General features: G+C 56.9%; 1 protein-coding gene across 8 annotated transcripts in view; it reads left to right on the top strand.

Moving 5' to 3' along the window:
* Nucleotides 1-14,112, top strand: part of Akna (AT-hook transcription factor) — a 44,650-nt gene that overhangs the window by 21,462 nt on the left and 9,076 nt on the right. For 7 of the 8 annotated variants that reach the window (XM_078048035.1, XM_078048034.1, XM_078048033.1 and 4 more), the window contains 11 exons: nucleotides 1,381-1,537; nucleotides 2,095-2,249; nucleotides 4,350-4,409; nucleotides 5,330-5,457; nucleotides 5,851-6,022; nucleotides 6,465-6,607; nucleotides 6,690-6,896; nucleotides 7,678-7,906; nucleotides 8,729-8,835; nucleotides 9,516-9,724; nucleotides 11,085-11,247. In XM_078048035.1, the coding sequence (XP_077904161.1) occupies nucleotides 1,381-1,537; nucleotides 2,095-2,249; nucleotides 4,350-4,409; nucleotides 5,330-5,457; nucleotides 5,851-6,022; nucleotides 6,465-6,607; nucleotides 6,690-6,896; nucleotides 7,678-7,906; nucleotides 8,729-8,835; nucleotides 9,516-9,724; nucleotides 11,085-11,247 (1,730 nt within the window). The remainder of the gene's footprint in view (nucleotides 1-1,380; nucleotides 1,538-2,094; nucleotides 2,250-4,349; nucleotides 4,410-5,329; nucleotides 5,458-5,850; nucleotides 6,023-6,464; nucleotides 6,608-6,689; nucleotides 6,897-7,677; nucleotides 7,907-8,728; nucleotides 8,836-9,515; nucleotides 9,725-11,084; nucleotides 11,248-14,112) is intronic. The other variant, XM_078048036.1, reaches the window with a different exon arrangement.

Here is a 14,112-nt window from a genome sequence, read left to right as displayed (position 1 = left end):
TGGTGGATGATGGTGGTGGTGGTGATGGTGATCATGGTGGTGATGGTGGTGGTAAATGATGGTAATAATGGTGGTGATGATGATGGTGGTGGTGATGGTGATATGATGGTGATGTGATGATGGTGATGATGTGATGATGGTGATGGTGGTGATGGTGATGTTGGTGATGATGGTGGTGATGGTGATGATGGTGGTGGTGATGGTGATGGTGACAGTGGTGGTGGTTGGGTAATGATGGTGGTGATGGTGGTGATGGTGGTGGTGGTAGTAGTGTTGCTATTAAAGATGGTAATGATGGTGATGGTGATGGTGAAGAAGATGGTGGTGGTGATGATGAAGATTATGGTGGTGATGATGGTGGTGGTGGTGCTGATGATGTTAGTGATGATGACGATCATGACAGTCGTGGTGACAATGCATGTGAGGGTGGGAACCGCTGTTTATTGGGCACTTACTTCATGCCTGGAAACATTAGCTCTAGGACCCCCAGGGGTGTGGTTGGGGAGTATGGGGAGGAACCTGGCTGTGACTCCCGAGCATGTGCACTAAGCCAGGGCTGGAAACTCTGTAAAAGGCCAGGTGGACGGTTCTGCTCTGTGGCCCTTGCCATCTCTGCCACGGCTGCCCAGCACTGCTGCTGTGGAAGGAAAGGCCGTGGCAGTCATGGGAGCATGTGGGCGTGGCATGCTCAGGCGGCCCCATTCCCAGAAGCAGACCCTGGTACCCCAACTCTAAACTCTTCATGGACCACAGCTCCTTCATGGACCACACTGAGCTTCAGATGGTCTTACCTGGTCAGTGCTCCCTCCAGAGACTTCCTCCCGGGGCTCATGAAATCCATTCTCAAATGGTGGCAATTTGCTACAGCAGGGGACTCGTTTGCCCACTTGGTGGCTTGTTCTTTCATTCAAACATCCATTGATTGCTATTCACTAACCATATAATAATAATTGTTGGAAATATTTTATTTAATTAAAAATATCAATAATTATGACTATTATATATTATATAGCATAATTACATTATTAATGCCATTATTAACAATTGTTAATAGTGGAAAACCATGGGCTTTGGGGTCAGATAAACAGTGTCATAATCCTAGTCCACGGATTTTTCAGCTGGAAATTTTGAATAAGTGACTTAACCTCTCTGAATCTCAGTTTTCTCCTCTAGGAACTGGGGGTGATGTTACCCGTCCTGCCTCCCTTTGGGGACCACGGTAAAAAGCAGACGAGGGCACGTGAGCTGCTCACAGTGCTGGCCTGCTGCCTCCCTGGTTGTCTTTATCACCAGGTGGGCCAGGGCTCCTGGCAGAGGCCAGTGGCCTGAGGACTCCCGGGTGAGTCCGCTGCCTGACTGCACCGCCTCCCTCTGTCTCAGGTGAACCTGTACTCAGACCCGCCCCAGCCCAGCCACAGCGTCCAGGTGGGGATGATGCCCCAGGGGACCAAGGCCTTGTCCTTCACCATCCCCCAGCCCTGCTCTGTGGAGTGGTGGCCTGGTCCCTCTGAGAAGCCCCAGGCCCCGGGGGCTACAGGTGAGTCTGGAGTGCGCGCAGGCTCCCGCCTGAGGTTCTGCTGGGGGACTCGGTTTGCCAGGGAGATGGCACTGGCCTCAGGCAGGGGACGGAGGGAGCCAGGCGCTCCCTGGGCCCTTTGACCTGAAGAGGCAGTCAGCTGGGGAGACACATCTCGGTGGCGGTGGGTGAGCTGTGACAGAGCTTCGTTCCTGTAGCGCCTGCACTGTTGTGCCATGATGGTCTCGGGTCACCCCGTCGGCCTGAGGCCTGCACTGTTGTCACCCAGGACGGCTGGGAGGTGGGGCACGCTGAGGTCGCACTGCAAGAAGGGGAAGGCTCCGGACCGGAACCTGGGTCCTCCTGAGCCGGAGCCTGGAGCTCTGCCCCTCCCAGCCGAGCCATCTGGGCACCTCCGGCCTGGTTCTCGCAGGCAGATGGGGCAGCCCGCTGCCCAGGCTTCTCCTCAGCCACGGTGAAGAGGGCCCAGCTGGCCCAGCTGTGGTGGCCTTGGGGTTGGGCACTGTCTGCCCGTGAGGACTGTCCTTGGTCTCAGTGCCCCTGGCTTTGTATTTCAGGGTGGCCGCCAGCTCAAGGATCCCTGAGCCCTTCCTTGCCTGCTAGCAAGCCTGCCTCAGGGTGGCTTCCTGAGAGCCAGGGCACCACCAAGGACCGGTCCTCCATGGGGTGGACCCAGGCCCTGGCTTCCCAGACCAGTCGGTTCCTGGCCAAGGTGAGCAGCCCCCAGCTCTGCCCCAGCAGGACTTAACTGCCTGAGGTCTCAAGAGGCCTCTAGGATGCCCGCCCTCACCCCTGCCCCTGCGCTGAGTCTGCTTGGCTCCATCCAGCACGACCCTCTGTCCTGGCTTAGAAGCCACACTGCTGCAGCCCCCTCCCCATCACCCCAGCAACCGTGACCTTCTTTTTCGGCATCGCCTCCCGCCAGAAACCTGCATGTGTGTTCCAGGCGTCCCCTCGAGCCCAGCGAGACTCCACTCTGAGAATTCTGGAGGGGTGACAGGGCGTGCCTCTCCCCTCGTGGTTCACCTCATTACTGAAAGCAGTTCTGTCACCGCCACAGGGTCTCAGTATCTCATCAAACACTCCAAGTCACTGAATCGTTTGCAGGATTTTTAATAAATACACAGTTGGCCTTTCTCCAAAAGTGCTTAAAGCAGCTTATGAAAATACCTAACGTTTCAACCACATTCTGAAAAAGGAAGTTAAGAAACTGGGGCGGAGAGGAAGTAAGGGGGGAGAAAAACATAGGAACTTAGTGAAATGAGTAAGCAAAGTGTTCCGTGGGACCCTGAGCACTTCACCACAATCCCACCCTGGCCTTGAGCTCCCCTTGCCAAGGCAAAAATGGAAATGCAGTCACGACCTGCACCAGGACCGTAGAACCCCTTCCTCAGAGAAACATCCCCATCCCGTCTGTGAGACCTCCCTGTCCCCACAGTCCCGGCCAGCACGCTTCTCACCTGCGCTCTGGTCATTTCACATAATGAGTTCTGACGCTGCCGCGGTGTTTTCCAGGCGCATCCATTTTCGGGTACCATGTTCAAGGTCCCCGTTCCTCTTTATCTCCACCATTCTTGGTCCCTTGGCTGGAGAGACTTTGCTTCCCATCCTGTGTGTTTTCCGTAAAGCAAAGTCAGCTACCATGCCAGCAAGCGCTGGCCACTAGCTGACCCCTTGTGATCCGGGCTGCACTCTTGGACACAGGCCGCTGGCCCCTGTGACTGTTGGGGTCTTGACATGGGATGGTCTGAGTGAAGACAAGCAGAGGGTCATAGAACACCCACCAGCCCTCTAGGACAGTGTGGGGAGGAGACATAAATCCCCCCACCATCTGTTACATGGAACACAGGTTGAAGCAGTATTTGGGGTCAAATAAAATATATTATTAAAATTTATTTTACCTTTTTTTGACATTTTAACATGACTCCTAAGGAATTTTTAAATTGTACGTGTAACTCATAGTACATTTCTAATTTATACATGACATATTTTAGTATAATTATATGAATCTCTGCATCATGCTTCAATACTGATCTCCTAGAGACTCCCTAAAAGCGAACCCCAAATAATCCCTTGCTTTTTCTTTTTCTTTCTTTTTTTTTGGTAAAAAAAATACAAATAACAATTTGTGAAGAAATAGATGCACCTGGGATGTGTAGACCCCCACCCCCGATGCTCAGAGGGTCTGTTCAGGGGGAAGGCCGTCTCCCCCCCACAGGGGAAGATGAAGGTCATGGGCAAATCCTCCATTTGACATAAGGGGCTTGAGCATCTTCAGCTGTTGACATCTCTGGGGGCCTGGGACCAGTCCCTCACTGAAACCAAGGGACAACTGTACAAGAAAACGTCATCCCATTTTTTCCCGTGTTTCCTATGTGTTTTGTAGAGGGCAGTGCACTAGAAACACTGTCCGGTACCTGGATTTGACACTGAAGGTGTCTAAACATGAGACCCTGCCCATGTCCCCCTCCTCCTAGGTCTGCGTGCTGTCCATGGACAGGTATTTAGGCTACTTACAGTCTGACCCCTCAACGGGCTGCCATAGACGCCGTCCCTGGGACCCACGCACAGGACCGAGTATGCTTTGTTGTCAGGAAGTTCCAGCAGGCTCCACTGAGATGTCCCAAGGTGTCCTGGCCAAGGCCCGTGGCAGTCCGTTTCCAGGACCTGCCTCCTGCTCCACAGAAACCCCGCGTCCCCAGGCCAGGCCCAGCCCTGCAGGCGGAAGTGCGACGTGGAGGAGCGTGGAGGTCTGCAAGGTGCAGAGGGCTCTGGGTTGACGGAACACATCTCTTCCCCTCTCAATGTCCAGGTAGAATCCTTCGAGGGACTGGTGCAGGCTGGGCAGCTCACACCCCAGGACCAGCTTAAGGTACTGACCTGTCCAGGAGATGCCCATGGAGCCACTAGACAGCTCTGTCCCCAGAGCACAGTCTTCGCAGCTTCTTAATGCATTACCGATGAGAGTCCCAGACAGGGTTCCTTTTAGAGCGAACAACTCCTGCTTAGCTTCCCCGGGCAGTGGTCACAGTATCACAGGACTTACCACCTTATCAGCCACAGCCTGGCCGGCCAGGCGCCATGGTAAACCCCCGACGTCCGTTATTTTATCTTCATAAAAACCCAGAAGGCAATTGCAGCCATCACCTTATTTAACTACGGAGGGATTAAAGCCCAGAGCAGCTACGAGAATGCCACACAGTCTTGGGCAGCAGAGCCTAGAGCCAGCTCCTCCTGACGCCCACGCTTGGGTGCAGATCTTGGTTGCGCCACTCACTCAGTCACTGTGACCTTTAGTCACCAACTTCAGTGACCTCCCTGATCCTCAGCTGCCTCCTGTTTGAGTGAGATGATAAACTGTCCTCTGGTTGGGGTTGTGGTGGAGCTGGGGGGCGGGGGGGACACGGTGCTTCAGCACAGGCCACACTCAGCCAGTGCTGGTCATCATCACGGGCAGCGTGCTGCCATCGTGCCATCTGTCATCATGGGCTACTAGGACTTGGGTGAGAGGTTCATTTTCTGAGACCCAGTTTTGCAGAGTCTCTCGAGTGTGATTCTTAGGGGGACATAGTGACGGTACATTGGACACTGCAACTGTGTGGTCCTCAGGTCCCTGAGGGTCTGCCCAGGCAGGGTGGTGCCCAGGCTCTGAGTCAGGCCTCTGCCTCCTGGGCTGGTGTCAGAGAGCTCAGGGCAGAGGCCTGGGCTGGGACAGCAGTCCCCGGGGCTCCTGTGTGCAGAACAGAGCTGCAGGTCTGGGCACTCAGGGCTTCCTGGCTGGTCTGGTTTCAGGGCTTCCAGCAGCTGAAGGCCACCCATGCGGCCCTGGAGGAGGAGTACCTGCAGGCCTGCAGGGAGCCACACCTGGCTCCGCCCCTGGCCAGCTCCAAGGGGACCACTGGGAAATTCGATCCTGCCAGGTACAAGCTGAGGAGGCCCAGGAAACAGGTGGGGCAGGCCCCTGGGTCCCCTGGGTCACCAGGAGGGTGTCACTTCAGCCTCACAACTCGCACACCAAGCAGCAGAGAGCAGTCCTCCCAGTCAGGACACACCCAGATGGCCGAGCTCTGGAGCCTAGAGCAGTGGGGGCCTGGGAGGAGGGCTGAGCCCCTCACTGGGCCTTGAGGGGCAGCCTGGGGACAGTGGAGGGACTTGGGCTGAAGCCTCCTGGTTCCCGTGGAGTCTTCTCTCGGCTTGTTTATTTCAGCTCTCAACGTCACCCAACTGGTGACATGAAGTGGCCCGTTCAGGGGCCTCCCTGGGGTCTCGTCCCTGATGCCCAGCTTCTTGGTGCCGCTGTTTCCCCACCCCAGGGAGCTGGAGGTGGAGATCTACCACCTGGGCATTCGCCTGGACGAGCTGAAGGGCCACATGGACCACATCCAGCAAGGGCCTGAGCTAGCGGGGTCCGACTCGGCTCTGGACACTTCCCCCACCACGCGCTTCCCCCACCCGCCAACGTACCCACCCGCTCCTTCTGGACAGGTACCCACGCCAGTCTTCCAGACCCCTACCCAGAGGTACCTCTTTGCCCGGGCACACTGGGATGCTGCTTCGTTTCCCAATTGACCTCTTTAGTACGTGTGTGTGAAGTGTGTGCCACATGGGATAGAGGTTCAGCAGGGCTGGGAGGGCGGGAGGTGACCTCTTCCCTCGCAGAGGTTTCTGAATGGTTGACCTAGTAATCTGTCTGTAGGGGCCGCTGTGGACTGGGGAATTGCTGAGAAGCACTGACTGTATGGTGCTTGCTTGTAGTAGCTGCTCAATTCATGGCAGCAATTTTGAGTGTCACACGGGCCAGGCACACGCATAATGGGGTGTTGGCTAGTGAGTCTCATATACCTCACTCTTCAGCATCCAGCACAAGAATATCTAGGCAGACACTTAGAAGCCGTGTTTAACTCTGCCCCCCACCTTTCCGACTCAGCCCACCGGCACCTGCCCGCTGCATACGAATGTGGAGGTGAGTCTTGGTGGCACTGAGGTAGAGGACAGGCCTCCAGACTTCCCAGCCCTGCTCAAACATAAGGAACTGCAGGTGGAGCAGGATTTCCACGGCCTCCTGGAGAGGTGAGCACCACCAGGAGGGAGGCTGGTCTGGGTCTCAGCTGTCCTGCTGGGGTGAGGTCACTGCCTGCTGTGTGTCCTGCAGGTACCTCAGTGTGAAGTCCCTTCCTGAAGCCTTGAGGGTGGAGGAGGAGGGGGAGAGGGACGAGGAGGAGCAGGAGGAAGAGGAGGAACATCCTTGCACCCTGGAAGTCGACGGGCCAGCTCCAGCTCCAGGGAGGGACGAAGCCACCAGGGCTGTCCCAAGGCAATACCTGGTGCAGGTGGAGAGGAATCACAGGGCCCCTCTGCAGTAAGTCCCCAGGGCTCCCCTACATGTCCCACCCCTGCTCTGAAACCAGAGACGGTTGCTGCCCAAGCCTGCTGCATGCTCTTCAGGGTGGACGTGGCCAGCCCCTCCGGTCTCCACAGCGGGAGGACGCGTGCAGGGCGTGTGGGTGCTGGGGGATGTGATTCCGAGCAGGACGGGGGCAGTGTTAAGTAGCATCCCTCCCCTCTGACCATCTATGACGGCAAGGACAAAGCCTTCGCGCTGTTTGTCTTGGACACCCGTCTTCCTTTGGAGAGAGAGTCAGAGAGACAGGAGCAGGAGACCAAGCCTTGAGCGGCCGAGGATCCAACCATAATAGAATGGTTTTCATGTTTTTGGGTTTTTTTGGTATTTATTTTCAAAGTTAGTTTCTGTGTGTAACGTGAGTGCTGGCCTTCCACGGTCAGCAGTGGTCTCGGTCTCTGAGTCTGTGGGAGCCCTGGCTGGTGTGGGGAGAATGGGGTGCAAAATCCTGAGGTCTAGGAAATGCTGCTTCACCTCATTGATTTGTCAGAGAACTTCTGCTGGGGTGGATCGGGTGGGTTTTGTTGGGATCTCATTTTACAGTTAAAAAACGTAAAGTTCAAAGGTACGAAGTGCCTTGCCCGGGGCCACTCAGTGAGAAGGTGGTAGAAGTAGGAGGGGACCCCGGGTGTCTTGACTGCAGAGTTTTCCCCGGCCAGCCTGGCTCCCAGCACAGGCCCAGCCCCAGGCCTGGCTGCCTGGCTCTGTCAGGGCTCAGAGACGCTGTGCTTCTCTCCAGGGAGGCCGGAGAACAGAGGGTACCCGGGAAACCACCCAGCTTCCAGACTTCCACGACCAGAGATGGGCACACATCGGGTCTGAGCAAGGCCAGAGCCGCTCCTCTGGGGCCTGCCGTGCCACCTGCCCACGCGTACCACCAGAGCAGTCTCACCAGCCTGGAGGGAAGCGGCATCTCCGAGCACCTGCCACAGAAGTCTTTGCGCCACGCTGGCCGGCCCCGCCCAGAGGTGAGTGTCCTCACTGCAGGGGCCCCGGGCCCTCCCTGGGCCATCTGAGCTTCTCCTCCAGGCCTCCTCAGAGTGCCTGCTGCTCTTGTCTCTGCCAGCCACGGTCCTGTCTGTCACTCAGGGCCTAGGCCCCGGGCCACCCCCGACCGTCCCTCCAGCTAGAGCTCTTGTTCCTCCTTTGGGGAACTTGGCTGTGTCATAGCTGGCTAGTTCCTGCCTCTGTGCCCTTTGCACCATCAAGTAGCTATTCTCACTCTGTGGCAGGGGTCGCAGACACTGTGGGAATGTGACTTAGGTGACAGGCCCTCTCCTAGGATGGTTGATACATGTGAGCAGAGGCGCGCACACTCCTGTCACCCGAGGAGCCTGTGGCCGGGCGTCTGCTCTAGATGGAGTCACTGGGGGCCTGCGCCTATCACTCATGTTCTCTGGGCCTTGCTGGAGCCCGGAGAGTGGGACACGTGTGCGGGGGGTCTTTGTCCAGTGCAGTGGGCCTGAGTGTGTCTGCAGTCAGGAGAGGCCGGGGCATCTCTGGCCCTGCCGTACATTCTGGGATGAGACCCTCCTTTCATTCCTGCCTTGCCGCAGTGCCTGTCCCAGGAGCGCTGGCTGCTGCTCCTCAGGGAGGCTGAACTTGGGGGTCCTCTCAGGGATGGAGACCCTGTCAGGGCCAGAGGACCCTCAGACCCTGGGCCTTGCCGTGAGAGCGGGGCAGCCTCCCTGGGCCCGAGGCCTGGAATGCGATGTGGGAGCACCTGGGAGGGGCTTCCGACTGGGCCCTGCGCACACTCCGCCGACTTAGAGGGACACTTCCTCTTTCAGGAGCCCTGGATGGCATCCCCAGAGACAGACAGTGGCTTCGTGGGCTCAGAAACCAGCAGAGTGTCACCCCTCAACCAGACCCCAGAGCACCGACTCACCCACAGCAGGTATCCCAGGACCGCCCCCCTGTCCCCCAGTGCACATACCTGGGACAGCCAGGGATGCCGGTGCCCAGGACAGCCCAGCACAGGGCTCGGGGCTCTGGGTGTCCCAGGCCTGCATTTTACCCCGCTTCATCCTTTATTGCCATCTGACTGCTAGAGGGGAAGAAAAGCTCAGAGGGGAAGCCACTTGCCCACTGTCACTCAGCCCATTAGTGGCAGTCCTAGAAGTTGGTACTTGTTGAACAAATAAACAACTGAACGGATGAATGAGTGAAAACCGCAGTGGGGACGGTGAGGTGAACAGAGCCAGGGACAGAGGCACTGGGGTGGCCATGTGGGAAGCCCAAGGAGAGGGAAAGGGCAGAGGAGACGTGGGTCACCATGCAGACTGGTGGCCTCCAAAGTGGGTCCCAAGTGTGCGTGAGGAACAGATGAGTCATTCTTTTATATTGTCTACAACAGAAATCAAGCTGTTTCCCAGGCACGTGTGGCAGGTGTGCTGTGGGGCGTGTGTGAGGGTGTGTGACCAGCTGTGCCCTTGGAGATGTACCACCAGGGTGTGGAGGCCACAAGTCCCAAAGTTTGGGAAGCTGTTGATTTAGCACATGGTGGGGTTTGGGTGCCCAGGGCCTGAGGCCTCTCGTGGTGGAACCTCAATGTGTCTGTCCCCGCCTGGTCCCCAGCCACCCAGGAACAGCCCAGCGCTTCACAGCCTCTGCACCCCGTGACGGGCCCTCCCACCTCAAGGCCAGGGGTCCTCTGGTCCCCAGAAGAACCTCTGAGCCCAGCACACCCAGGAGCCGAGCCCAGAGGCACCCCTCCAGCCAGAGCTGTCCTCTCCAGCAGAGGAAGCCCAGCTCCCACCTGGACCGGGTGCTGGCCGCTGAAATGGGTGAGTCTGGGTGGCCAGAGCTGGGTGGGGCCAAACTGCACGGAGAGAAAAATCAAAGGACAGGAGAGTGCCTTAGGATACACAGCAGTACACAGGTTCGTCGTAGGAAAATCTGCAATTACAGGTGGGGTGAACAGAGAGGAGAAAGAAAGACCTGTGAGCTGTTTCTCGTGCTGGTAAAGACGCGTGTTTATTTACAACAGAAACGGGACATCCTGTAGGTGAAGGGCAGCCACCTCTTTTCCCTCAACATTGGGTCACGAACACATTCCACATCTGTAAACTCTATGCACGATTCATTTTTTTATCTGTATAAGATACACACAATCTTTTTACTGAAATAAAACAAACATACAGGAAAAAAAATCATACATTAATGAAATTGAACCCAGACCACGATCAGAACCCCAGAACTCAAGCCCCTTCCAGCCACCGCCCCGCTCCTGGGACTCGAAACACCTCAGATGAACTCTGCCTCTTCTTTTGGTTCATCTTTAAAAACAAAAAATTTAATCAAACTTTTGATTTTTGAGAAAACTCTAGATTCCCATGCCCTTTCAAGATTCAATACACGAGATCTCCTGTGTCTCTCCCAGCTTCTCCCAGGGGTCACATCCTACACAGCCATAGAGCAGGGTCTCAGCAGCTGTCGGCATTGACGGCAATATCACCCTGGCCAGGAAGAGCCTCAGCTGGCCCTGGATAGCCGTGCCCGTCCCCTCCTGCCCCATCCTGGCTCCCAGCAGCCGCTCACCTCTTCCCACGTCGATCATTTTGTCATCTCGAGAATGTGGATTAAATGGAACCAGATGGTGTGCGAACCTTTTGGGATTGATTGGCATTTCCGCTTGGCGTAATTCTCTGAAGGTTCACCTAGATTGTCCCATGGGTCAACAGTATCCTGTATATATTGTTGGGTAATGTCCCAAGGGCACCAGGTGTCCACCTTGGTCCCTGTCCCTTTGAGAGGTCGGGGTTTGTCATGCACTTCCCATACACAGTAAATGTGTGACTGATTCCAGAGGGACATGGAGGTCCCAAAGCTTGTCCCTGAACAACATGATGAGATGGTGACAGAGTAAGGGGGCCCAGGTGACCCCTTGGGACCTGGTAGTGTGCTAACAGGGAGGGGGCCTCTTGCCAGAGCAGCCCAAAGGCCCAGCACAGCACCCCATGCTCCCAGAATAGACCAGCCCTCTGGTCTGAGGTCAGCGGGTCACTGGCCACCTCAGGAACTTCTGGGGCCTCTGCAGAACGCCATCTCCCAACCTCACTGCCGTGTTCCACCACATTCTACCCAGCCGAAGCCTCTGGTGGCCTCTCTGCCTCCGCTCACTTTGTCCTCTCTCTGCCTCCCTAGTGAGCCCTGGCTCAGAGTTCGAGGGGCGAAAGCGGACTTCTGAGCAGCTGCTCCCCAGCAATACGACCAGCCTGCCCCCCACCCCAGCCCCCGCAGCTGCCCCTCTGCCCTGTGAATCTCCAGAGACCACTCCCAACCTCATCCTCTCCAGGACTGGGCGAGAGTAAGTCAGGCACTTGGGCTGTGTGAATCCCAAATCTGTGTGGCAGGGGGCAGGGGTGACAGGGCGGGGGCCCTGTAGCTCACACCAAGGGGCCGGGCTGGGGCCAGGCAGAGCCAGCACAGGGCTGCTTCTGTGGGACCTCCTGGAATGGCCGAGAGGTTCACCTGCCTGGGGCCAAGACCCCCCCCCAACATCTAGGGTGGGTCCACCCTTCAGGCAGGGGTCTTCTGCAGGTGGCTCGTTCGCTGCGTGAACTCAGGAGCCACGACACCTGTTTATCTCTGTCCCTCTGTCTCTCTCTGTCCCTCTGTCTCTCTCTAGGTGTCTCTCCCCCTCTCCTCCCTCTCTCCCTCTTTCTGTTTTCGGCAGTTTCTGCCAAGCTCCTCCTTGGTAGGAGAGAGCAGTCAGCAGCCTGCTCAGGCCTCGCCCTCTCCCTCGTTGCTCTTGACCTGCGGTCAGGCCCGGGCCTTTGCTAGACGGGGTGTCTGCCTCAGTGTTCTGGGAGGTGGCTCTGCAGTCACCCCTGGGGCCCCATGGCCCACTCAGTCGTGCTCCCCGTGTGCACATTAGGGCCCAGCCACCATCAGTGGTGTCTAGGGCTGGGTTGACCACGCTGGTCCCTGCCAAGGCCTGGAAGCGTATGTGTCAGTGTTATGCCAGGCCCTGAGGACACAATGGTGGACACGACCCTGTCCTCGGCCTTGTAAGGCTCACTGTCTCATGAGATGGAGAGGAGCAGGCCACGCTCCCCAGCATGGGAGACACAGTGGAGAGGTCCCAGGCTAAGACAGTGCCGAGTTCGAGCTGCAGGGAGGGACATGGTGTCAGCTGAGACCCAGAGGGGGACAGCTGGCACAGGGAAGAGTGTACGGAGTCCTGAAGGTGAGAGGGTGCCTGTCACCTTTGAAGTGTTGCTGGTGACAGCTGGGCCCTCGAGTGTGAGCTGGTGGGCGCTGAGCAGACAGGGTAGGGGGACTCCCTGCTCAGAGCTTCCTCCTCAGAGGCCGTGGGTCGGGTCGCACTCTGGATGGGGGCTTGGCTCAGAGAAAGCACTGGTGGAACCCTCTGCGAGGGACTGGGGCCCATCCTGAGGACAGCAAGGGGCTGAAGGTGGAGTTTTTGTTTTAGAATGAGGTCTTGGGCCACCAGGGTGGGAGGAGAAGCTTCCCAGCAAGAAAGGACTGGGAGGCCTGGACTCCAGCCAGGGTCCGGAGGGAGGAAGGCTGGTTCTGCTTCTGAGAGGTGATGCTTCGGCCATTGAGCCACAGGACTCAGTAGCTGGTTAGGTTCAGGGTGATCAGGGAATCCAGACAGATCCCTCCGACTTCTGGATGCCTACAGCTACTGACGCACTGAGCAGGGATAGGGTAGGTTTGCGGGGAAGATGAATTTCAGTGCCAGCTGGGGCGCGGTGACCAAAGAGTTAAGTCAGAAGCCCCAAATCTTGACACAAACCCCAGAGAGGAGAAGTGAGGCCCCAGTGTGTGTCCAAAACCCAGGTCTCAGAAGGGGGCCGCCTTCCAGGGAGGGGTTAACGGTGTCAGGAGCCTGGCTCTGGCCGCCTCCGCCCGTGGTTTGCCTTGGAATCGCCAACATGGTCTCCCTGGGGATTGTCATGGAGACCCAATCCCATTACACACAACCTGGCCGGGACAGAGCTGGAGAAAGGTCTCTGGTGCCACCTTCCACACTTACTGGAGACCTGAATTTGCTGGAGGTAGCACTGGGAGACACCCAGGAGTCCAAGGGCCACCAGGCAAAAACTGACCCTGAGGGCAGTCCCTGGAAGCCACCAGAGCGAGCGTAGAGTGTGCATCAGCCCAGAGGAGCATGCCGAGCCGGGCTGCAGCGCCACACTGTGGGTAGGGGTCTCTGCCGGCTGAGAGGTGGGGCTGGTGGCCATCGTGCTGGGGCGGCCTGTGGAGTAGGCCCTACATTGCAGGGGATGATAGGAGAGAGACAATAACATCTGCTCCTGGCACTAGCGCTCGGTGCCATAGCCGTGGGCAAGAGCCGGGCTGTGCCTGGGTCTCGCAGGGGTCATAGAGGGCGTTAAGGAGGTCAGGCCTTGCAGGTGCACCCTGCGTCTCCCTACCCGGGCACTTTACCCTTCCAGCTCAGCATGCTGGGCACACCTGATGTCCCCTTGTGTACACATGATATTTTGCTCCCTCTGAAGTCTGGATCCAGCTCAGTAACGTCAGGAGATGGGGACAGCCTGGTCCTGCCTGCCAGTGGTTGAGGGTTGAGGACACAGATAGACAAGCATCTTCTGCCGGAAGCAGAGAGTGGAACATAGGAAATGTTGCAGCTGAGCAAGGACAGAATGGAGTCAGGCCAGGTTACAAAGTTAAGTTCTCTGGAGAAGAGATGGGGGTGGAGGCCAGTCCAGGGCCAGCGCAGATCAGAAGGAAATTGTAAAGTGGACTGATGCTGAGGGCCATTACCAAGTAGGAATGACGCATCGAAATTTCCTTGCCAAGCGTACCCCATGCTGCTTAGAGGACATTCGATGGGACATTGCATGCATGCTTTAATAAGGTGACCTTGCTCAAGGACCAAGGCGGATCCGGGTTTAGAGCTGATCAGGTTTGAGGAAGTAACCGGCTCCTTGAGTTTAAGGCGTTGCCAGTTTAAGATAATGGGTTTTAGGGAAGTTAGAGGTTGAAGATTATTGCTGGGATTAGGGTGTTCCTGTTGCTTGTTCCCGTTGAGTTCTCGTGAGATTAAAATGGGATTTGGAGAGAGCCTCGTGGAGTAGGTGAATTGTGCGGGAGACGGCAGAACGCGATTGCCCCTGGACCTGTGTGGAGGTGGTGTGAGAGCGGGAATAAAGAATTGCTGTTTGAACCTGCAAAGGTGTGT

Source organism: Ictidomys tridecemlineatus, chromosome 4, assembly GCF_052094955.1.
Source record: "Ictidomys tridecemlineatus isolate mIctTri1 chromosome 4, mIctTri1.hap1, whole genome shotgun sequence".
NCBI classification, from domain to species: Eukaryota; Metazoa; Chordata; class Mammalia; order Rodentia; family Sciuridae; genus Ictidomys; species Ictidomys tridecemlineatus.
This window is presented reverse-complemented; position numbering and strand designations above follow the sequence as displayed.